The 25146-nt window shown below is 35.5% G+C and overlaps 1 protein-coding gene across 1 annotated transcript in view; it reads left to right on the top strand.

The window, feature by feature from the left end:
- Nucleotides 1-25146, top strand: part of CLVS2 (clavesin 2) — a 76190-nt gene that overhangs the window by 8764 nt on the left and 42280 nt on the right. Inside the window, exon 3 of the mRNA XM_050788713.1 lies at nucleotides 6070-6244. Within this exon, the coding sequence (XP_050644670.1) occupies nucleotides 6070-6244 (175 nt within the window). The remainder of the gene's footprint in view (nucleotides 1-6069; nucleotides 6245-25146) is intronic.

Here is a 25146-nt window from a genome sequence, read left to right as displayed (position 1 = left end):
CCAAAGGAAAAAAAAAAAAAAAAGAAAGAAAAGAAAAAGCAGACCAATTATTTATTCATCAAACTCTGTTCTGAGTAGGAGGCACCATGAGGAGGGAAGAGCACTGGTCTATGTGGTATTAGAGAACTTGGCTTTGAATCTAGGTTCCCTGTTTTTCCTAAGGTGATTTTAAGCAAACTGTTTAATTTCTCTGAGACCCTCTGTCCTCGTCTGTGAAATAATAGGAACAAATTCAGCTCAGAGATTTTGCAATTGTTTTGAGATTAAGATAATGCATTTGAAATTGCTTTGGAAATCTTAAACTATTACCCAGATAGACATATTATTATTATTACCACTCAGTAATATAAAACACCTAGAAGGCTTCATCAGCTTTACCATTAACAGTACCCTGCGGCATTAATAAAGGTAATTCTTCTGCTTTTTCCCCTCCCCCTAGCACCTTCTACTATGAAGTGCTTCAGACATTAGAAAATGTGGCTTAATGAAAACTGAGGGGTGGCGGCAGCCTTAATGAAGAATTTAATAATGTCTGATTGATTTATTGACAAAGAGAAATTGCTGGTGTTGTGCTGCTCAATGCGATGCCAAGATACTAGTTTTTCCTTGTCATGCTGAAAAGGTTGAAAAGTAGAGGGACATGACCTATTTGTCATTAAGTTGATCTTTGCCCTGATTGAAAGCTGTGGTAGAGGAGGGGATGCTGTGAACCCCAGCAAAGAAGCATGGGTCAGGTAGTCACCAAAAAAGTTGCATGGCCAGAGGCAGGAGAGGAAGCTTCTCTGATCTAAAAAGTTGAGGGGGCTCTTGGTTGCAGGCAGGGTGCCGCCCCTCCACAATGTGGCAGTACAAGGCTCTTGTCCTCTTTCTGGTCCAGGAGCATGTTTTGTATTGGGCTGACAGGGAAGCCTTAAGTGAATGTTATGTTTAAATGATACCATTATGGCACTTTGATGACTGTTGTAGGTAAAATAAAGCAGCATGGTCTATGCCCTTGGGAAATAGTTTGATTTTCAACACATATTATTGTGCACCCACAGTGTGCAGTGCACAGTGTTTGGTGCTGAAGATAGAAAGTGGTATCAAACAGTGAAAGAGTTTTTAAGCTAAGTTTATATGTCTGGGGCCATAGAACAAACACTGAAGCACCAGAATTTCAGAATATGAGAGAAAGGGCACTGAGGTCTCCAGCAAGTAGACAATTTTGAAGAGCAGGGCAAGCTGGTTGTAGGCCCAGAGAAGGGTAGAACTTAGGTGAGGTGAAAAGGAAGGGGAGTGTTCCCCTAGATTTAAGTGAAGATAAAGCATCAGAGTGTACCAGATTGTTGGGGGTTGAATATGACAAGACCTTGGTGGTGGGGGTGAGCCTATGCACGGGTGTACAAAACGAGAAGTATGGTTATTAAGGGAATGGTGCAGTTTTGAAAGAGCCATGGGGGAACAGTGTTGTGTGCAGGACAATTTTTCAGGCCAATTAATGTTTTAGGACAATTTATCACACAATAGAGGGTAGGCAAGATTTCTGGAAGAGAAAGATGGGAGAGAAAGAAAAAGAAACACAGGTGCTATTATATTAGGAAATAAAGCTAGGACTCTAGTAGAAAGAGTTAGATGCCAAAGACGTATACATATATAAAAGACAAAAAAAAAAAAAAAAAAACTTGGTGAATAAATGTAGGACTTGGTGAATAAATGTAGAGGGAGAAGGAAAGGGAATATCTGAGAATGATTCTTCGTAAATTGATTAATGTAGGCAATCCCAGAGGAAAATGGGAGACACTAAATTGAGTTACACTAATATATTTCAGGTAACAAGGAGTCACTAAGGTGCTAATGTTCAGATGGCAACTAGAAAGATGAGGATGTTGCACAGGACTGACACTAGCTCTGTGGATATCGAGCCATCACCAATGTATTGACCAAGGGGATAAGTGCATGATTCGGTAACTCCAGGAGATACTATATGATGACAGCAGGGGAATAAAATCTTATTTCTACATTTGGATAATTGCAGCAGGGAACCAAACATGAAAGATAATACAGTGACCAGAAAAGTGGAAGGAGAGAATGTTCAATGCAGCATCACAGAACCAAATAGAAGAGTTTCAACAGCAATGATTGCAGCAAATATTTATGGTTTCTATTCTATGTCAAGTACTGTTAAAAACTTTACATATATTATTTTGTTTCATTTTGTCCTCACAACAATTCTATGAAGTTAAGATTAAGTGACTAAAAAGTACAAAAAGCAAGTATAGAATATGTGATTGTTGAAAAAGCAAAAGTAATACAAATGTAGAAGTCGTAGAAATTAACATTTATTGTTTGCTATGTACTACCCATTGGGCTAAGTATTTTACATTCTGTCCTATGATGTAACTATTATTATCACCATTTTTAAAAGAGAAAATGGAGGCTTAGCAAAGTTCAGTAACTTCAAGGTGTATGAGAACAAGCTAAGATTAGACAAATAATCAGGAATTCACATTTTATTTTGTATTTGTTAATAGCTATGAGTTTTACGTTATAAAAGGCATTTAAGTTACATAAACATGCCCCAAATAATTAATTCATGAGTATATATCCTACTCTGCAAGGAAGACCGATTTCATAACTGAAAAATTTCAAGAAGGATTAGATGTTTTCCTTCTGATTGCACAGGTAGTACATAGTTGCTACGGATATTAAAGTCTTCTCCATATGTTGTCTATGTGTTCTAGCAGCTTTGATTCTTTCCAAGAGCAGTGTTCTACATAGTCCGGTGTCAGTTGTAAAATTTCTTATTGGTGTCATGATTTCTTCTTACTACATGCTACACAGCATTCTTTTCACAAATTCAAATTTTACTTAATGCTATTTTGAGAAGCACAATCAGGAGTCAAGAGCTGCAATAATGTGGTAGTTTTGATTTATAGCTTGCTTTCAGCATATACAAGAGAAGAATAGCTATGGTGGAACTCACACAATTTCAATGTAAACCCCAAACATGAACAAGTAGAGTATTTCATTGTGGCGACCTCTAATTTGTAAATTATAACAGTTAAAATAATTTTAAAAAGGAGAATATGGCAGGAGTCCTGAAGAGATAAAATTCATAGATGCTACATTTCTTTGGAAGGTATTTTACAGATTCTGGCAAGATCCTGTGTAGTCCTGTTCTGCTGAGGAATAGCGTGCTGAGCTGCTAATGGTAATAATGTGAGATGTTTGACAATAAGGGACTGGAATTAAGTCAAGAGTGGTTTTGACCTGCCCATTGAATGGAGTTAACTACTATATTTTTATGTTTATTTTTCTAAACTTCTAAATTAATATGATTTTTATAAAAATCATTTGATTATCTTCCTGGAGCCAGATATTGAATTCAAAAAACGTGGTTAGACTTAGTCTTGAAAATTTTGCAAACCTACTTTTCTTCATTGCTGATTTTGGGATTTGCCTTATATTATTTCCTTTGGAATGATGATATGTGTATCAACGTTTATCTTGATTTTGAAACAGTTTAGGAGAACCATACTTCAAGTGTGTTATTTAAAACACATTGCCTCTTGTTTTCAGTCTGTACTGGTACTTTGATTAATTTTTATTACATACAATGTATCATCCTTCCAAAGCTGATTTCAAATCTACATTTTATTTAATGGCATTTTGGTATTAATGCTATTTAATTTCTTATGGATAACATAAGAATGGTCGATCTCATAATGAGGGAAACCTTTGAAGTCGGACTTTTCGAATCCCTAATTTTCTTTACCATGATATTATTATGAATTTCAGAAACTAAAACTTATTTTTTATTTTTTATTTTTTTGGTGGGGGTCTGAATTTCAACCAGAAATATGGTCTTCCTGCTCCAACTTTCCAGTGCCTATGTTTATAGGCTTCAGGTCCTGACAGTGTCAGGTCATTATGTTTAAAATGGAGGTAGGTCAGCCATAAAATGACTTTCAAAGGTGTTCAGCCACACATGCTTCAGAGATTTAATAACAAATACATAGTAGAGGTCTATAAAAATTTTATTATTTATATATTCAGGTAGTTTTTTGGATGCTGTATCCCTAAGGCTTTTGCCTTTTGCCTTTTATGATAGTAATAGGCTATCCTAAAGATGATCACTTCTGATTTACACTCTGCCTAGTACACTATATCTATGCTTATCATTCTAACAAAAAGTATGCTCTGTGTGTATTCCAACCAACATTTACTGAACACCTGTTTATACCTAGAATTGTGCCAAATTGTACAAATGTTTTCACTTGAGTCACCTCTTTGATGACTCTCTGGTGCTGCCCCCAACCCTCCCCCAACCATGGCCAATGAGATGAGAATAGCGTGAGATAGGGACAGTTAAGTGATCCTCAGAATTATAAATCAGCGACATATCCAGGACCATATGGCTAATGAGGCATTGGGCAGAGATTGCATCTTGAAGTCTTCTGACACCATGCCCTGTGCTTGATTAATGCTAGGATTCTAAACAAGATTCTGTTCCAAACTGCTGATTTTACAGGTGAAGAAATGAGATCCTGAAATGGTGAGAAATTGCCTGAAGTTCCAATGTTATTCTTTCCTTTCTGAACTACTATGCTGTCTCCTAGCACATCCAAGTGTTTTTAGAAGTAAAAATAGACCTACTCCCTCATATATCTTCACTGTATCATACTGCCTTCCTAACGAACTCATCATTTCCAATAAATGGGAATGATTTTGACTCCTAATCCACTCCCCTCCCCATCCTGCCTCTTCCCTGAGGTCCAGATCTCTTTCTCTAGCTATTCCTGAAATCTCCCCTGAATGTCTTACGAGAAAAATAACTTAAAATGCAAGGTGTTTAAAAATTGAAATTATTAACATCTTCCATAAATTTTCTAACTCCTCTTAAAGTGCTGGAATTTCTAGAGATTCCCTTTTTAGAATAATTATCTGATGTATCTCTCAACTCTGACTGCATTACCTCCTTCGCTTCCTTGAACGTAGGGTCCATATGCTTTTAATTTCACAATTTTCAGTTTTGAGCTCTTCCCTGAGTTCAGGATCCATTTTTTTCAGAATCTTGCTTGATATACCTCTCTGGGTATACTACATGTTTCTCAAATACAATAAGTTCTGTTCAAAACTTTGTATTTCCAACCATTTCCAACAGTATCCTATTTTTTCATTATTGATATTGATTAAAAATTTTACTATGTATTCAGGCTCTGAAGCTAAAATATGTGTCATTTTTTACACTTCCCTAATTTCAGTCCTCACATTGTCACAGTATAGCAAGATTGTCTAAAATGCCACTCGAATTTGGCTTCTTATTTTTGTTCTTAGTTCCATTGCCTTCATTGAAGCGGTGTCTTAATCTCCAACCAGTGTCTTTCTACTCTAGTCAAGTCCCTTTTACAGTAACATAAAGAGCATTTATTGGGTTACTGGAACGTTCCAGGAACTGTGCTAAGGTAAAAAGCAGAAAACAAAACAAAACAAAATCCAACCCTTGAGTTAAGATGGCTTGTATTATTGTAGGTAAATTTCCATGATTTTTCCACTTTTATTTATATTTATCTCCTTCTCTTTCTATCCCTCCCACCTTTCCTTTTCTTTATGATACAAACTCAATACAAGTCATTTGAATTGAGTAACTTTTATTCATAGCTGTCATGTACAGTGTTTTCATTTATTGATGAGACTCACTCAAATCTCATTCTCAGTTTTTTCAAATATGAAAAAATTAAATGTCAATATTACTGAGGGCATTTTTGAACCACTTAAAAAGTGCAATGCCTAATTTTGGGTTAGTTGAATGAGATTTTAGAAAATCATAAGAAGGCCTGGAGGTAAACTAAATGATGATAAAATGTGAGAAAGCATTGCCATTTGTTTGGGCAGAATACATGTTACATTCGATTATGTTCTTGGAGTACATATAAATTAAACCTCTTCCTAAAATAGTTTTTTAAACAAAATTATTTCCTTAAGATTCTGAAGGTATTTTAAAGTGAATTTTTAGTGTGCTAGAAAATATTTTATAGTTTTTTATAAAAATGGGTCAGACCTAATTTAGTACTTTTCTGTTGCCGATAGGTACACACTGGTGGATATTTTGCGCGCCATCTTACTTTCTTTAGAAGCCATGATTGAAGATCCTGAGCTTCAAGTGAATGGGTTTGTTTTGATCATAGACTGGAGTAACTTCACTTTCAAGCAAGCCTCTAAACTCACACCAAGTATGCTGCGATTAGCTATTGAAGGCCTGCAGGTAGGATATGCAAATTACCTACTTCCTTCGTCTCTTCTGTTTGACTTCTCTTGTCTAATGTGTTAGAATGACAAAATGTCTTACTTTCAGAAAAACAAAAACAAAAAAAAATTGTAGTTGTTGAGCACAAACATTAAAATACTATCTGAAGAAAGGATTATAGAAGAAACGCTGAAGGAAGAGAGTTTGTGACACTAGTACAGTGCTCCCTGTCTAAACATAAATGCAGGTAATGAGCTGAGATTTTTAATCTTGAAAATCAGAACAAGCAATATTTTTTAGATTGTAATGATTAGTTATTTAGGCTTGTTTTTGTTTCTCTTTTCTGTACATATTAATTAGCTAAATACTTGCTTCATTATTTCATTTAACCTGGTGAATTTGGGATATGATCAGCAATATGTTCAACTGTTGGAAAGTCAATCAATATGTTTTTTGGTCTCTAAGATACAAAGATATCTCTCTGAAATTTTCTTTAGACTTCATTAGGTCTTTTTGTGAGTGGCAGGGGCTGTCACATGGAATTTATATAGTAATAGTGCTTCTTCCAGTGAATAATGTTTAACTGCTTGGGAATTAGCAGATGGGAAATATATTATTATTTATTGGTCTGTCATAAACCTGCTATTGTCAAGTTGCTTTTAACTTCCAGGGTGTCCTTCTATTCTCTCTCTTTGCTTTATGCTACTTTGTGTACAATACTTATGGAATTGGTTTTAAACTTCTAAAAATATTTGCAAGTTAGTCCTTGAGTGATGTCATTCATTAGACCGGGGCATCAATGTTGAGTAAGCCCAAGTCATCTAGATTTTTACTCATTAGTAATTTCTGACTGCATGTATACACACCTAAATTGATGATTGCTGACCTCTTAAAAGTGGGCAACTTTTCCAGGTGCTGGAAATCTTTGATTTCTGCCTCTGGACTTATTAAGACACACTGATGATTCTTCTCCACATAGGTTTTTCCTGATGTAGGCTTCCTGACTTGCTCTTGGTGAGACAGCCTTGCTCTGTCTTATCTTAAACAATGCTTTTTAGAAACCTCCACAGGGACAGTTAATACAAGATGGTAGACAGCATAAGATAATGCATGTTTGGAAATGTGTATATTATATAGAATCTGTCCTAGCTCTGCCCTATTTCCAGCATGTATACGGTGTTCTTCAGTTGTGAACAAGAATGGTTACCACCCACTATGTTACCTAACACAGAATGGTAATCTAGCCTTTTACAATTGTTGTCCCTATTTAACCTGTGTCTTCTCTTTGCTCTGGAGCTAGGCTAGGCCTTCAGCTCATGAAGGACTGGAGAACTCATATTTTTTCCCAAGAAATTTAATAAAAAACTCTTCAAGAATAGACTCAGTATCTTGCTACTTTCCAACCTACTTTATGGAGTTTTTAAATAATACTGTGATAAGTCATCGCAGGAGAACAAACTAACAACTTGGAGGTGTTTGGGAGCTTCCTTGTTAGCTGTAACTACTATCAGAAGTTCTCTAAGTGCTACATGTGAACACCACAGGAGCTACCCTCAGGGAAAACCTCTGTGCTTATTGTCTAGTGAGGGAAATAATCCCCATACCTGTATGGACCTGTTCTGGCTGCACATTTGGAGCTGCCTTCTCTCTGTTCCCCACAAATATCTCAGCCCCTTTCTCCTTCTTCCCAGAACACAAGACAGAGTAAGCAGGGTTGATTCCTCCTGATTTACAATTAAGAAGCCACTTAAGAGAAGGAAGCTCTTCCTGGGAATAGATTTGATGTGTTACTAACCTTTAAACTCATTTTTATTTTCAGTTCAAATTGACTTTTAAATGCTATATAGTTATATCTATACCTACGTCTGTGTCTGTATCTGTGTCTGTGTCTACTATATGTGTATCTAAAAACAATGGAATTCTGAATGAGAATATAGGATTGCTAGAAATGTTCCGTTGTGACACGCATGATCTCATATTTACTCTTGTATTGAAGTAACACTTTCTGACTTTTTAAATCAAGTCACTGTTTTACTTTGCATTTGCTATGTGAGAAATGTTGTGTACCACTATATATTTCATTCAGAATATGAATAAACATTTTTTTCAATATCATCATAAGATCACAAAATGTTTGAAGTAAAGATACATACACAGTTTTAGGTTGCTAAACACAGCCACCACCATGCCAAGACCACCACCACAACAGTAATAAATCCCTTCCAGTTAGTCAGGAAAATGAAGAAATGAGAAGATTTTAAATAAGTCAGTTAGCACGTATGCCATAATTCTGCTATCATGTCACCTTTATTTAGACAAACTTAAAAAAAATTATAGGGAATTGAACCATAAATAAGAAAGGCCACCAGTCTAGCAGCCAGAGAGGAAACTTATATGCATTATGAATGAGATGTAACTCTGTTTTGAAGATTCCTTTTCTCTCTTCCTCTAGAGTTGGCTGTAACCTATCAATCCACATCATAAGCTACGTTTTTTTTTTCTTAAGCAAAAGAGCATTTAAAGTGACCTGGCTAGAGATAGCACGCTATACCTTGTATAAAGATACATGAACCATTGTTATATATATTCATACATGAATGTAGTATAAGATCAATTAAGGGACAATGTGGAAAGGTAGAAATAAAAAAGGTTCTAGAGTCAGACAGAACAGGATTTGGATGGCAACCCTGCCATGCATCAAATACCTGGGCACTTGTTTGAATCTCAGTCAACTCATTTATACCAATTTTCAAGTGTTATTATATTAGAAATGATACATCTTGTACCTAGCAGGTAATATCAATGATTAAAGTAATTGATGTGGATCAGCTCATTTTTCGGGTGGCATATTTTTCTGGATGTGCGCTGCCTTTCTCACAAGTCAGTGACTACATAAACTGTGATGAATTAAAGTTGACTGACTTTGGAAATCTGAATAATATCATAGTATTTTTTGGTGCTCAGACTTTAGATACACAGACTGCATTCTTTTCTACAATTTTTCTGTGGTTAAATAGCATCTAGATATATTTATGTTGGGTGGCAAATAAAATACATTTTTCATTTTAGAAGCAAAGAATGGGATTGTTTCACCTGGTGAAATTTAATCTTTGTTTCTCTTGGAAGAAGCTCTAGGCATAGCTGGAAAGGTGGGGATTGTGGAGATATCCTTGGCTTTGAAAGTTGAGCGAAAGTTTGCTAAGTGGACAAAAACAGGAAGGACATATTGATCAGAGCAACATTGGGGAAGTACTCTGAACAAACATGCAGCTATAGGGGGCTGAAAACACAGGATGAATCTGTATTGACATGGCTAGAATGGGAAATGAATTGAGGAGAATAACCAGAGATGAGGCTGGAAAGGCAGGCTGCGCCCTGACTGTATGGCATAAAAGACTGCATACTATATGGTGTGGCTTGTGCTCTCCAAATATAGGGAGCTTTGGGACAGGAAAGCGTCCTAATCACTTCTCTGATTTGGAAACATCCTTTGGATAAATGAATTGACTTAGATCAAAGGAAAGAGAAGTTAGATCTGGAGAATCCCATCCCAGCTTTGAAATAATTGTAATAGTATCATTTTATAGGATAGGAAATGAAACTTTAAGGAGTTTAAGATGCTTAATCAAATTTTCTCAGCTGACCTCAAGGCTTGAGTCCTGGTTGTCTGACTCCAAAGGCCAATGTCTTTCGTGAATCTTCTATTGTTTCCAGGTCTGTCTCTAAGAAATAGTAGGTAGGCTCAGATCAGAGTAACTTCTCCCACCAATACTCAAATTCTCACATATTAATATAGGTGAAATTTATTTATTGGAATAGACAGTGCAATTTTAACTAAAGACATCACAAATGGCTGGCCTGTGGCTTTGGACTTTTTTGACACCGTGTGGCAGAACCATGTTCTTTCCCAGTGAGCCATCTCTTTAAGTTACTGTGAGCCTCCCAGTTCTCCAGGATAAAGCATGAAAGCCAAGGGCAAGCCACTTTGCTGATCACCAAAGAAAACTTTTATTAATATAACAACAAAGTGATAAGCCATTCATAATATTGGTCCAAGGCAAGTTTATATGTTTTCTCTGTGCAAAAATCTTCAAATGTTTTCAAATATGAAAGACAGCAACTATTTTTACCAACAAAATGTATTTCCTTGATAGGTAAGGCACGTCAGACTTTTTTTTTTTTTTTTTTTTTTTTTTTTTTGTGGAAAGGAAATATTCAGGGTGGCAAACAGAAAAAAAAAAGAAAAAATTAAGAAAGTATTCAGCTTTATTTGATAGAAAAGAAAAATAGAAAATTGTCTTGCTACTTACAATAAGTTAATTGATTAGGGTACTCATAGAAACAGAAAGTTTCTTCGAAAATCAATACAAGATTAAGTGAACGTGACTGGTCGACTAAGATATCTGCCTGGAAAGCCAACTAAAACACAAATTGTTTAGAAATATCTACAAAAGCTTAGACTCTGAATTTAGAGTAAAATTACCTGCTTTTTTTCGGGGGGGAGAGGGAGGGTTACTTTTTTTTTTTTTAAATAAAGTATCCCTATAACTCTTTAGTAATGAGAAACTCAGACTCTTGTATAAATCCAGAATCTCCCAATTTGTAGATGTTTTTTAGCTTGTCCTAACCCTACCCTGCTGCCTTTGAGACATATTTATCTGTTTTTCTCCCTTAGCTCTGCCCTACTGGGTCTCTGTGCTTTTGCCTTCACAATTTGACAGAACTCCCCAAACTCCATCTGCCAATAAGTACATAATGTAGTCAAGGCATGGCTTGCTGGCAAGGGTTTTGGCTGTAACAAGGGATTGAATAGCTCTTTGAATTGCTACATAAGACTCAGATGTAGGGCCACCACAAAAGGCCTAAAATAGTGCCAGATATTGTAAGAGCCCTTAATAAGTAGGACTTGTGACAGAATAAAGAATATGTAATCAATTCACTGGCCCTTTCACTTGACTCAAAAGCCCGGCGTTACCAGCAGCCACCAATCTGCTAGTTCTGAGAGCTGTGATCATTCATGTGGAAGGCAAAAAGTGCTGCTGCCACACATTCTGGCTCTAAGTATTTGGAAGCCCAGTCCTACCTAGGGAATCTTGCCAAAAACAGAGGACATGCTAATGACTTAGAACATCACTGTCCAAGGCTGCGGCATGAGGAGCTCCCTTAGCTTCACTATAGCATTTGCTTATTCAGTTCTTCAAGTCCTACCTATTTGTAATTTCTAACAGTTTTGAAATTGCACGTGTGCATGTGTGTGTGTGTGTGTATGTGTGTGTGTGTAAGATGGTTAAGGGAGAGGCAGAAAAGAACTTAGTGAGATATTGACTAAATTAGGAATTCATAATAAAACAAAAGGAGTCTGTGTTTCACAACAGTGTTCTTTGCAGTGGTTGTTAAGCTGCCAATAGTTTTCAGGCTTAGAATGCTTTGGACAATAGCAGAAACCTCTTGTTTACAAGCTACATTTTAAGTTTAAGGCTGCATTTTGATGCATTGATGGGAGGGGGCCGAAGCAATGCCTATCTTTTTGAAAGTAAACACACAGACTCATAAACTGTATTCATTCAGGCAGCCTGAAGATGGGAACGTTTATTTCCACATTTTGTATGCACAGGCATAACCACATTGAGAAACAGTGACAAGGGTAGTGTGTAAAAAAAAGTGACATTTTGTTCATCACATGCATAACTGACTGAGCTAAGTGTGCTTCCTCTTAGTTGTTACTTAACCTAAAACAAAATGAGTGGAAACCCTAAAGTTGCTTTTTTTCATGGTTTGAGAATGTAGTTTGGCTGAGAGGTTTAGTTCTCACAGTAGGACGTTGTAAGTCTTTCTTAAAAGCTGACAACAGGTAAAAGCTATATATAATATTCTGTTCAGCAAGCAGGCTAAGGATTATGTAACCTTTGATAATGGACTAGATTAATTCTGTACATATACCTATGTATGTATGTACATATAATTGATGTGTTTTTCTTGTGTTAAAATTGCTGTTCATTTCTTTTGATTAGCAGCGAAATCTGTTAAAAGTGTTTAGTTGTAGGAAGCAGGTGTCAACCTTGACAAAAAGTAAAATAGAGAAATGAGTACTGTAGGGTTATTTAACATTTACTGAATTAAAGATAATTATTAATAAAATGTAATAGTTCTAAACCTTCAACCACTGACAATGTGACTTGTTATCATTTTGCTTCAAATGGTAGAATAATTGAAATAACACAAGGGAAAGAAGAAAAAACACTTTTTGGTCTGAGTCATTGAGCTAATGACAAATGGATAAAAAGTAATTATCTATAATGAAAAACTGAACAAAGCATATGAACTACTCTGGATTTCATTTTATTGGCTATGTTTAGACATGTCCTGAACTAGAGAACAAAAAAGATGAGTGAATGCAGGCCCTCTCTTATTCTTTCAGCAGCAATGTAAATCCATCTTGATGTGTTTTTCTTTCCCAGCATTTTTTTCTCTCTTCAGATCAAAACTCCAAAATGTGAACATCAATTTATCCTTTTAAAACACTAGTTTAGGACTCAATGGCATCCGTTTTTTCTGTAGATACTGATGAAATTGACATACTTATCTTTTAAATGTCTAGTCATTTCACTTTTATAAATTTTATCTCATAAACACTTAATTAAAATCTTTCAAAATATCAAATTAAGGGGTTATTTTTGTTTTCTTGTATTTAAAAATTCTGGTACTATATTGCCAGAATTTTAGAAGTGAGTGATTCTTTTTTCTTATCCATGAATAACACTCTTGTTCTATTCTCTTAAGATTGTTCTGAAAACTAAAATACTCTTTATTCTTTATATTGTGAATAGCTTTTTTTTTTTTTTTTTTTTAAAAAAAAAAAAAAGGGCCTGGTTTTCTTCTCATCTGCATTTGGAGAAGCCACAATAAACTCACAAGAGGAATGCCTGCTTGCATTCATCCTGGGATACCATTTGATGCGCAATTAATAACAGTGTGTTTCTATGGCCTGAAGTCAACTGCATTTTGAAAGTCTTCAATTTGAGTTTTAAAATGTGGATGAGTGTAAGGTCATTACTTAATTTAATGATAGCTTCTGTAACAAACAAACCAAAATGTGTTCATTGACTCAACCATCTCTCACATGAAGTCTAAGTGATGTTGCTGCTCCTTTTGATTCAGTGGCCCGTATTCCTTCCAACTTCTTGCCCTGCCGTCTTCTCTATATGGTTTCCAAGGCCACTTTGCTCAATTTTATTCCTTTTCCCTGTAGGGTAAAAAACAGGGAGAATCACATGTGATAGATTCCTATGGGTCAGATCTGGATATGTTGCACATCGTTGCCATTTGCATTCCATTGGCTAGAACTCACACAAGGGGACAGTCATTATGACAAGAGAGGCTGAGAAATTGAATATAACTTGGTCTTAGGAAGAGGAGGAATGGGTGGGCACCTTGTACTCTCTTTCACAATGCTGATCCTCTAAAATAATTTTGATGATTCTTCAACTGGCACTGTTAGGAGTGTTTTGCTTATGTTCTGTAAAAGGAAGTGTTGATAATCAGACAGTGTTTTGAAGAACTTTAATTCCCACATTCAAGTATGAAGGAATAAATACATCATCCCTACAATTCATTCTATGTACTGACTGTTATCTGTATCTGACTAGCTTTGCATAGGTTAAGGGGCAAGCAATTTCTATTTATTTGTATCAGTATAGCTATGTCTCTATACCAAATGCAATACACCTGTGATTCAATCAATTCTACTCTCCACAAATTTCCCTGGCTCCTATGATGAGTATTTACAAACATCCTAAATTAAAAAGAAAAAAAAAGGTAAATTATTCCTGTAAATTCTTAAGATTATCTCCAGGACAGCTGTGTTAGTCTAGGTTCTCCAAAGAAATAGAACAAATACATCAGGCAATTTATTATATAAGACGTTGGCTTATGCAGTTACGGAGGCTAAGAAGTCCCAGGATATGCACTCACCAAGCTTGAGACCTGGCAGAGCTGACGGTATAGGTCCAGTTCAAGTCCAAAGGCCTGAGAACCAAAAGAGCCCATGGTATAAGTTATAGTCCAAGTTCAAGTTCAAAGGCAGGAGATGATCAGTGTTCCAGCTCAAAGACAGATAACTAGAGTGAGACTTTTACTCTGCCTTTTTTTTTCTATTCAGACTTTTGACATATTGGATGAGGACTCTCCCCTCTGGGGAGGGCAATCTGCTTTACTCAGTCTATCCATTCAAATGTTAACCCTATCCCAAACACCCTCACAGACACCCATAATAATGTTTAATCAAATACCTAGGCACCCCTTGGTCTAGTCAAATTGATACAATAAATGATCACAATAGCTACACAGGTTGAATATTCCTTTATCCAAAATGCTTGAGATCAGAATTATTTTGGATTTCTTTATTTCTCAGAGTTTGAAATATTTGCATTATACTTACCAGTAGAATATCCCAAATCTTAAAACCCAAGATCTGTAATGTTCCAACAAGCATTTCCTTTGAGTGCCGTATCAGTGCTCAAAATGTTTTGAATATTGCAGTACTTCAGATTTTGAATTTTCGGATTTGTGATGGTCAAGTTGTAGCAATATAGCTGTGGCTTTGCCTTGAAGTTAGAAATCATCCCAACTTGGGATTTAGTTGTCATAAAATGAGGATAAGATATTTTTAAAAAATGAGGTGGCCTAACAAGAAACTTTCAGAAATGAATACTAGCTGCCACAATACTGAAAGAGTTTCATAATAAAGTCTTGTTGTATGTGTAGACTTAGAGAATAGAATCACTGTTAAGCTTCAGCATGTCAATAGGATTCACCATATCATCAATATTTATCAAGTACTTTAAAAACTGGTTGGAGGTTTACTTACTGTTTGGCCAAATACTGAAAACATGCAGAAGTCAATACAATTTTAATCAGTATAGAAATTAATAAATAAAATTTAAAATTACATTATCATTACTTAGTTTATTCATTATGTTATAACTTCAAAGAAGCAACTTTCCTCTTGGGAATATTCTAGAAGCTCTTTATGTTATATATATATATATTTGTTTTTCCTCTTTTTATTAGTCCTATATTAGAGCTGTCATCCTAGAAATTTAAAAAATTTCACCTTTGTGTCATCTTAGCTCTTTCTCGAATTTCATTGCTGCAAGTCTTAGAATTCTTTCCTCTCTCTCTTTTGTTTTGTTAGACTCAATCTTAAGGGTTTTGTCATTGTTGTTCACTTATCTGAAAGAGTACAGGGGAGGTAAAATTGCAGGATATTTGCATTCTCTAAAATGTGTTTATTTTATTTTCACATTTGTTTGATAGTTTTTCTAGATATACAAATATGACTTCAAAATAATTTTTTTCTTAGTACTTTGAAATTATTATCTTATAGTTGTTAGGCATCCGTTATTTCTGATGAGAACCTTAACTTCAAACAAGTTCTTATTACTTTGTAGGTAGCTGAAATCTCTCTGTAAAAGATTTTAATATCTTTTTTGTTATGTTTGGCATTCAAGCACGCAACCATGAGGGGATCTTTTTATGTGACCACCAGACACTTAATAAATTCTTCAGTTAAAAAAAATTTATTATTTTTTCCTCTGATTCTTCTTTTGGTGTTTCTATAGCATGACTTTTGTATTTGTGTTCTTAATCCTCTGTATATAATAACATTTTTCGTTTGTAATTACATATATTTGATAAATGTTTTATTTTTGAGATCATTGTATTATAGATTTGTATGCAGTTGTAAGTAATAATGCAAAGAGATCCCAAATATGTCTTTCCCAATGGTAACATCTAAAACGATTGTATAATATCACAACCAGGAAATTGGCATTGATACAGCAGGAAAGAAGGACCTGGCTGCCTATGCAGCCTTCTCTGGCATCACTCAGATGAGGATGAGATGCCTCATTATAGCTTTGTGAGGGTGTCCTAACTGTAGGCTCCCCTCTCAACCTTTGCTGGTATGGGTGAGGATGAGGCCATATTTTTTCTCCTGATATCTGGCTAGAATAGTACAGTTATTACCTAAAATTGTTGCTAGTATATATCTTTCCTGGTTCTTTGGTTAGTGAGAACAAGCTTTTCTTACCTCTTTTAGTCTTTGTGTGCCCATAGGATTTTCCAGTTTCTTTAGCTTTAAATTTGGAATCTATGAGGCAAAATCAAACTAAGGAAACTTACCACCGTGTCTTTCTTTGGGTATCAAGGTCCCTAGGTGATATGCCTTATTCTCCTTACCTTTCAGAGTATTCTTATGTTTATTTTGTATATAATGTTTAGGCATTTTAGTTATACTTAATGGGAGGAATGGGGAAAATTATGACCATCCCATCTTTATGGAAGCAGAAGTTAGAGCCACATGTACATTTTATCTTCTAAAATTTTATCAAACTGTCTGATTTACTAATGTAATCTGCCTCATTTGGTTTCTAGTACTGTTGAAAATTCATCATAGTTTGTACTGTCTACTGTCATTTAAACTTGTGGAGGGAGGTAAGGAAACTGTGCTTATTCAGTCTGCCATGTTGACTTGGAAGCTCCTTAATGCCTTAAAGCCAGTGATTAGTTTATGATTACAAGATGATAAAAATGAAGGTCATTAGCCACCATTTTTACCTTAGCATAACGGTGCTAGGAGATAAATTATTCTTTTTCTCTATGGTAATTGTTGTATGGTGATGATGATGGTAATGATGATGATAAAGATGATACTCTTTGATCTGGATCCCCAGAGAGGTCTTCCCCTCCTCCCCCGGGGTAAATTATGGAACAAATTCATTTCCAAAATCAAAATTCTAATGGATGTACTTATAATTCTTGGCAAATAAATACAACCAGACTTGAACTAAGACTCTTAAACTTAGAAAACCACGCTTACTTATAGCTGGGTAGTGATGCAAGCAGATGAGCAACTTTATCATTTGGTTTCAAAAGATCTCAGGGAGATACATCTGGTCAACCCATTATTTCTCTTAAGATGACTAAGGGAAAACATATTCTGTCTCACACAGAATAATTATGGGTTTCTGCAGGACTGGACAACCAACTGTATTTGATGATAAGTGAGGTATGGTGTCTTAACTTAAGGTAGATGATAAACATCAAAGCAGGTCCTATTAAACGCTAAATGTGGAGACATAATTTAGTTAGTGAAAGGGAAGTAAAAGCAATCTTATGTAAATAACAGAAAATTGTGTTCCAGTTTTACGGATATTTAGAAGTAGGAAGAACCTTAACTCAAAAAGAGTAAAAGTAACTTAAATGTTGCTTAGGAACCATCAGAGGAAGCCTAGATTGACTTGAGCAGCACCATGGAGAGCTCTCTGGAACTCAGTTGCTGTAGTGGGTCCTTTTCTCCCTTTGCAGTTCTGTTTCTCTCTAGCTATCAAGTCCTTTAAAGAAGGCCCGTCTCTTAGAATAACTTGAGGTTGCTGCAGAAGTAGGGCTTTCCTGCATTGTCCCTGAATCTCACAGTTTATGTGTTTGAGTTGCCAAGCTTCTCCCTACAAGAGTCCCTGTTTTTCATTACTCAGCTCTTGTTTTTAGAGTTGGTGGAATTATTTACTGGAAGCTCATGTGTTGGTATTAAGAATAGAATTATCCCCTCCCTTTTCTTTTCCCTTGGAGACTTCCCATAAGGTTATTTATAACCTAATTTACAAGCACAAAACATTCTTAAGTTATATACAATAAGAGATAATTGATGTACTGTGATTTGAGTTTTATCATGAAGCCGTATAAGGAAGAGATCTACTTTTTCTCATCCAAGCAAGCTTCTGGGAGAATCATATTTTGATTATCTGCCTTCTTCATAAAGAGATTTTGGAGAACAATTACATAAGATAAAGTCCAATCAGAGTTTTCTCTTCTCTTGACAACTGCTAGGATAGGTTAGACTTTAGAATCAAGCATTCCTGGACTTAAATCTTGCCCCTATCATGTCCAGATTTTAATTTTGGATAGAATACTTGACTGATCGAAGTCTTTGTTATCACATCTAAAAATAGGGCTAAAGCTTCTACCTGGTATTGTTATAATTATATGAATTGACATACATGAAAGAAATTGGCATGGTACCCAGTCCTATAAGGTTAAAATCAGCCTTGGTCATTCCTTTCTTTTTTGTCCTATGCTCAAAAAGAGAATGTAAGTAAACTTACGTAACAAGAATATTAACCCTTCAGGCTGAAATGTGTTTTTTATATAATGTGATTAATCAGCCAAACCTGGCATGTCATACAAAACTCACCAACTGAAGTTTGATATGAAGAACATACACCACCCTCATTTTCTGAAAATAATGTTCCTTTTAAAAAACTGTTAGGCAGTCATAGGCAGTTTTTCTCTTAGAAGTTTATAGCCACTGCCTCTGGCCTTCCAGGTTGTAAGATAATGTTTAGAAATGATTATAATAGGTATTAGCTCTTTACAACAAATGGAAATCACTGGTTTATTCCTAGGATATAAAACTTGAGATTTTCACTTTTGGGAACGTCACAAATATTTTCTACTGAAACCACATTAAGAGATTTGATAGACATGATTAATAAACACATATCTCCTCACTGTTCTCTACTAGATGAAGAGACCCTCAATGGTAAGAAAAACACTCAATTCAGTGAACTCACCAGATGGCAACAAGGAGGGTCATACCATTGGCTCCGGGTGGACTACAGGCATATGGTAGAACTTTGATTATTAAAACTTCCACCTGACATGAAATAGGGTAGGATTCTCTTCAGAGATCATACCATGGAGGGTTCAATACCTCAAGCATTTGAAGGATTCTGGATAAGTAGTCATCAAAAAGACTATGAGAAAGATATCTAATGTATTACAGAAATACTTTCTTGAAAAATGGCGATAATAAGATTTGGAAATAATACTGGCCACGTTGTGGCATTTTAATGTTAGAAGGATGCTGGGCGCAATTATTGTAACGAGTGTCACACTTGGAATGGCAGCATAGGGGACGCCTAGTACTCAGGAAGTTTTGGATATAATTATTAAGCCATATGTTCCTATGAGAAATATAAATGGGAAGACAATAAAGGTATTAAAATAGTCAACCAAAAGAAATCAAAAGGATGAGGGCAGCTATCCCAATATAAGCTTAGGAAACCATGTCTGCTTTCTTCACTTGAGCCAGTTCTCAGACTCCAAATCATGAACTGAAGAAGAATATAGATCCCCATGAGAAAAGACCCTGCAATACCAAGGGTATATAATTACTTCATCAGTTGTTTTCAAAGAGATTTACAGTCATTCACTTGAGACATTCATGGGAATAAGGGGGTTGCCCAGCCATTTAAAGGTCTGTTGGACACAGGAAATAAGCCGATATCAATATCCAGAGACCTGGAAAACCGTTATTAAGCCCTCCTTCCCCTTACATTACAGTGAGAATGAATAGGTGCAAAAAAATGAACAAATGGAGTATTAGCTGTAATCTGATTCACAGGTGGTGGACTGAATCCATAGCCCAGTTCTTGGGCTCATTGTCATTGTCTGGGAAAAAAATTCATTGTAAGAAGGAAGTGCATTGAGACCAGTAGCATCTGTGAGAGCTGTGATTTGTCTCACTATCCTGTTTTAAGTTCCTCTCCACAAAATAATATGAACATATATGAAGCAAATGAATCTGAGTGGTATAAAGGGTGAACTGTAATGGATAATGTGCTGTGCTCTTTAGATTCCTTCCTTAGGACCAAGGCAGTTATACTCCCAGGTGTCAGAAATGCTTGCTGCTGATAGCTCAAGCTGAGTCCCTCTCCAATAATTGCCTTTGCTTAAAGGGAGCTACTTTGCCAGAGTTTATGTCCCCAGGGAACATAAGTAAATATAATGTGATAGCTTCAATGCACAAGTACAAATATTGTACCCATTTCCTCCATTATGGACAATTCTGAGAGGCCACCTCAACTCCAGAGCTTTCTGTGGAGTTTCCTCTGTTGTAACTGCATCATAGTTGAATGTCTCCCTCTGCCTAGTTTCTTTCTCTTCTTTATGAGTTTTGTTCCTGAAATCACTCCCTGATAAAATTTCTGTAAGCAAATACTGGTCTTGGTATCTGTTACCTAGGAAATGCCACTTAAAACACATAGCACTATTTATGATATTTATTTTAAATTTATGAATATATTGATAATTTTAAGGCTGAAAAATTGTGACCCACATAATAGGCATATAGTAAGGAAATAGAGTGAAACAGATTTCTATGAAGGATGATCTTTCCGTGTTAAGAGTAATATTTGCAAAGTGTAATAATATGAACAATCATTATGCATAATATTAAGTAGAATATGTACAATATAATCAAATGTAAAATATTGTCACATTGATGTAAATAATACATTCAAAGACAGAAGAAAAGGCATTGGAATGGGCACAATGCTTATATGAGACTAATAGGACTATGGTGAAATTTTCTTTTTTATTTTCTGTATTTTACACATTTTGCTATTTGGAACATAATATTTTCACCCTAAAAACTTTATTTCAAAGAGACATGATATATGGTAAAAAGTAAAGCAAATTATTTTGCAAATAAATATACAATGCATTGTGTTGAAAAGTTTAGTCTTTATTTCAAAAATAATATTAGCATAGTTTGATGAGCAAATTAATAGCATCAGGCAGTTGCAGCTACTCATCTTAAGAAAATTATGCATTGCAAATACATATAACTGTGGTGGGTCACATTTGGGACCACAAAGGAAATTTATAGCAAGACCTGAGGAAGCAGAGTTAGTGAAAATGTAAATATGCCTTAGAGAAAAATATCAGACATCTTTTGAAAAGCATATTTTATGAAGTTATCAGATATATATAAAATCCCAAATATTATGCTAATATTGTACCTGGCATGTACTGATCCGTTTTTGGTAGAGGAAAGGAAAGAAGTTGAATTCAGTCCAGTAGCCATCAATAAGCACCATTTAAAAATAGTTTTATGAAAATCTAGAATAAGATAGCCATGAATGAAGTTAAAACAAAAAAAAGGAAAAATTACATCTTATGAAGACACTCATGCTTTTAAACAATATGCATTGTTCTTGTCTGTTAGTTATATTCTTATGTTATTAAAATCAATTCAACAAATGGCAAAATAAATTTTACAGGATTCTCTTTGGGTATGTGGAGAGATGTAGGGAGGGAAACAGCATGAGCTAAAGTATAGAGGCAAAAATGCATATATTGCATTATGGGTATCATAATGAGTCTAGGCTGTCTGATGTGAAGAGTTGATCAAAGGAAGGCAAGCAAGATAAAGTGAAGAAGTCATCTGTTAGATAGGGGTCAAAATGTGATGAACTTTGAATTTAAACTCTATTTTATGAAGAATGGAGAATCAGTGAGGTCTTGAGTAGAGGAACAAATCGTGAAAAATGGACAAGAGAAAAATTAATGTGACACCATTCATTTGTTTATGCTTTCACCCTATAAATACTCATAAAATGGGATAATTTTAAAGAAGAAAATTCAAGAAGTAAGAAGTTTAGAGACTTTCATAGCAATCCAGCCCAGAGATGCTAAAAATCCATATTAGTGCAGGCCAAGTGATAATGAAAAGGAAGGGAAAGGTAGTTTTGTCTTTGTCCTCTCCTATTCACATTTTTCTTCTGTCCTCATTTAAATCTCTGTTTCATCTCACCTTGGTTACCTCAGAACATAAGGACATTGCCTTGCCTTTAGCCTGCCCCTGTTTAGTCTCTCCTGTGCATGGTGATCACAATTGTCTTCTGAAAGCATGCTCTCTCTCACAGTCACTCTCTCCAGTCCACTGGTTTTCTCATCTTGTTTCTTCTGCATAGACTAGAAGTAAGGGCTCTGCCATACTGTGTGTACCTGGAGCTCATCAGGCTTAACTTAAGTGAAATAAACCAGGAGTCTTGGCAAAACAACAGTTTGCGACCTAATTTAGAATGCTGCTTAAAGAGATTCTTTGAAAAAAGAATTAAATAACTTGTTATGCATGCTAAAATCTCTTGTGGAAAGGATTTGCTTGAGAAGGTTTATGTTTGCATTTGCTCTGTATCTGATGATAAGTTGTGTTTATTATATTAATGTACTGTGCATTTACAGAGAAGTTCATTAATAGCATAATATCTTACATGAATTTTTAATAATAACATTTATTTACTTCTAAAATCGGATCAAATGTTGGTAAATCATAAGCAATTACTTGTGTACTTTAAAGGTTTAAGGGTTACAAATTCACAGTTGGACGACTTATTTTTCATTTAGACTTTCTAGACCAATAATTTAGTGCACATGAGTGAAAAACTGAGTGTTAAAATATCAGAGAGCACCTAAATGTGATTGTTCTCATTTAATAGGGATTCTATTTCTTGGCATTTTGTGTTGAACTGTTGGCTATGCTATACAGATCTAAATCAGTTTTAGCAGATAAGGAAGCACATGCTGTGTTAGATCCTGCAATGAAAAGTTTAGTGCAGACATGTCTAGAATATTAGAATTTTAGCACTTGAAGGAAACTTAGAAATTGCAGAACATCTTGTGTACACATAACTTCCAGGCACTGTGGCTTACGCCTGTAATCCCAGCACTTTGGGAGGCTGAGGCAGGTGGATTGCTGGAGCCCAAACGTTCGAGACCAGCCTGGGCAACAAAGCGAGACCTCGTCTCTAAAAAACAAACAAACAAAAACAAATGAAAAAAAAAAAAAAAAAAAAAACAAGGTAATGCAGCTTTTGTTTGTGCACATTCAGAGCATGCTAGTGTACTACTTCACATAGCAGCTCTTTTCATCTCTGAGTTTGGCAACAAAATTCTTTCCTAAATTTAGCTAAAATCTTGAACACAGGATTAATGCCACTCTACTGAATGCACTGTCTTGTATGAAACAATTTTTCAAACACATAGGCAGCCTGCTTCTTTGAACACTGGAAGCTGTCTGGTATTTTTCATTTTTATAATTTTTTTCTCCAAATGTTTACGACCTGTTCTCTATCCCTTTCTCTTCATGACATAGTTTTAAAATAGAGTATTATTCACCTTCTAAACTCACAACGTTTTGTCAGTTTATCGTCAATGCTAGGGACTGAATGTTTGTGTTTGCCCCACCCCTAAATTCACAGGCAGAAACTCTAATCCCCAGTGGGGTCGTTGGAAAGTAATTGGGTCATAAAGGTGGAGCCCTCCTGGTAAGATTAGTGCTTTTATGAGGAGAGACACACAAGAGAGTTTGCTTTATCTTTCTTTCTCTCTTCCACATGAGGAAATCAAGAAAACCCTCGCCAGAACCTGGCCATGCCTGCACCCTGATCTTTGACCTTCCAGCCCCCATATCTGTGATAAACAAATGTTGTTTAAACCACCCAGACTATGATATTCTTGTTATAGCTTTTCATACTAAGATACCAAAGTAGGAAAGTAATCACTCCACATATGTTTTGATCAGTGTGGTGTACATTTCCCACTATTAGAAAAGTATCTTATTAAAAAGCTAAAGACTGTGTTAATTTAAACTTTCAAATGCTCTGTAAAAGTGAAAACAACATATGAAAGGAAAAGGAAGTAAAGAGCCATAAGATCTTACTTAGGGAAAGGACTGAGAAGAAAGATATCCATAGAAGGCCTTTTGAAAGAAAGAAATGCATTGTTGGAAGCATTATAGATGAAGAAACAGTTGATGAAGAGATGATCATATACTTGAGGCATTTGAGTATTAGGAAGTAGGTTAGTTTAGTTGTATCTTAGTATTCATGAATAAATAGGAAATAAGGTTGGAAAATTTAGTTGAAGCTAAATAGTAGAAGGACATAAATGCTACTGTAAAAAAAAAAAAGTAAGTTTTGTTTGTTTGTTTTTGTAGGAGAGTTTTTGACTTGACAGGACAAGTGTATTTTAATAGATAAATCTAGCATCCCTATGATAAAGAATGGATTAAACAGGGGAAGATATTACAACAGTTGCAACATGCAGTTGTTTCACTTTAAGTATGTCAGCAGCCATATTTCTTACAAACACTGCCTGATGATGGAATTCATAGGTAGCAAGGAGCCTGAGCATTAAAACAGATCGATGAAGCAGTTTTTGTCAAGAGCATGGTGTGACCAGTTCTCACGCATCGTCCTACATGGAGAATGGCTGTTAGACCTGAAGATGCATCGCCTTCACTTAGTGAAATGCTCATAACCTCTGCACACTGGACATTTACCAAGTCATACAGAGAGAGCAGAGTAAAAACTGTGCAAGTGCTGGCTGTCAGAAAAAGAAATACAGTTTATCACCATCAGTGTTGTCTTGTAATATTCCATTGTCTCCTTTCATATCACTTTTTCTTATTTCTTTGAAATAGAATTTTAAATGGGCTGCTAATAAAAGTGTGTAAATTTAGTTCTTTTTTTTTTGTTCATTTCTATTCGTTAGGATCTTTCATCTCATCTCTGTTCCTGTAGAGCTATTATAAGAGACAGATAAGAGACTGGATTCTTGAATTCATTGTGTAGTGTTTAATCTTCAGTGGAGTCCCAGTTATCCAAGAACCTTGTCTAATGTTCTGTTTTAATGTTTTCAGTGCTCTAGCAGGGAGAAGAAGGAATGAGTCATTTTGAAGTCAAGCTTTATGCCACCTAAAACTATCTGTTGTTCAGATTCATGTATGATTGCTTGTTTGGAGAATTGCTCATTCCCTGCTGGCTGAGCATGAAGGTCAGCCCTATCTTCAGTAATATTTTCTCCAGTTCTGCTTCCCTTTGTCTCTTTCCATAGCTCCAAAATGGACTTTGCAGTACAGCTAATATTGAAGTGGAACTAGACTGCAGACTGTGCATATCCAAATGATAGCATATACTTTCTTCTTAATGTTAATATCTGAGACCAGCACATACTTTCTTCTTTATGTTAATATAGGAGTAGTTCAGCCAAACTAAATGGAGTTAATCCTAGGGCTT

The sequence above is a fragment of the Macaca thibetana genome, chromosome 4 (genome assembly GCF_024542745.1).
Source record: "Macaca thibetana thibetana isolate TM-01 chromosome 4, ASM2454274v1, whole genome shotgun sequence".
In the NCBI taxonomy this organism is placed as follows: domain Eukaryota; kingdom Metazoa; phylum Chordata; class Mammalia; order Primates; family Cercopithecidae; genus Macaca; species Macaca thibetana.
Note: the sequence above shows the minus strand (reverse complement) of the source record. Positions and strands in the feature narration are given on the sequence as shown.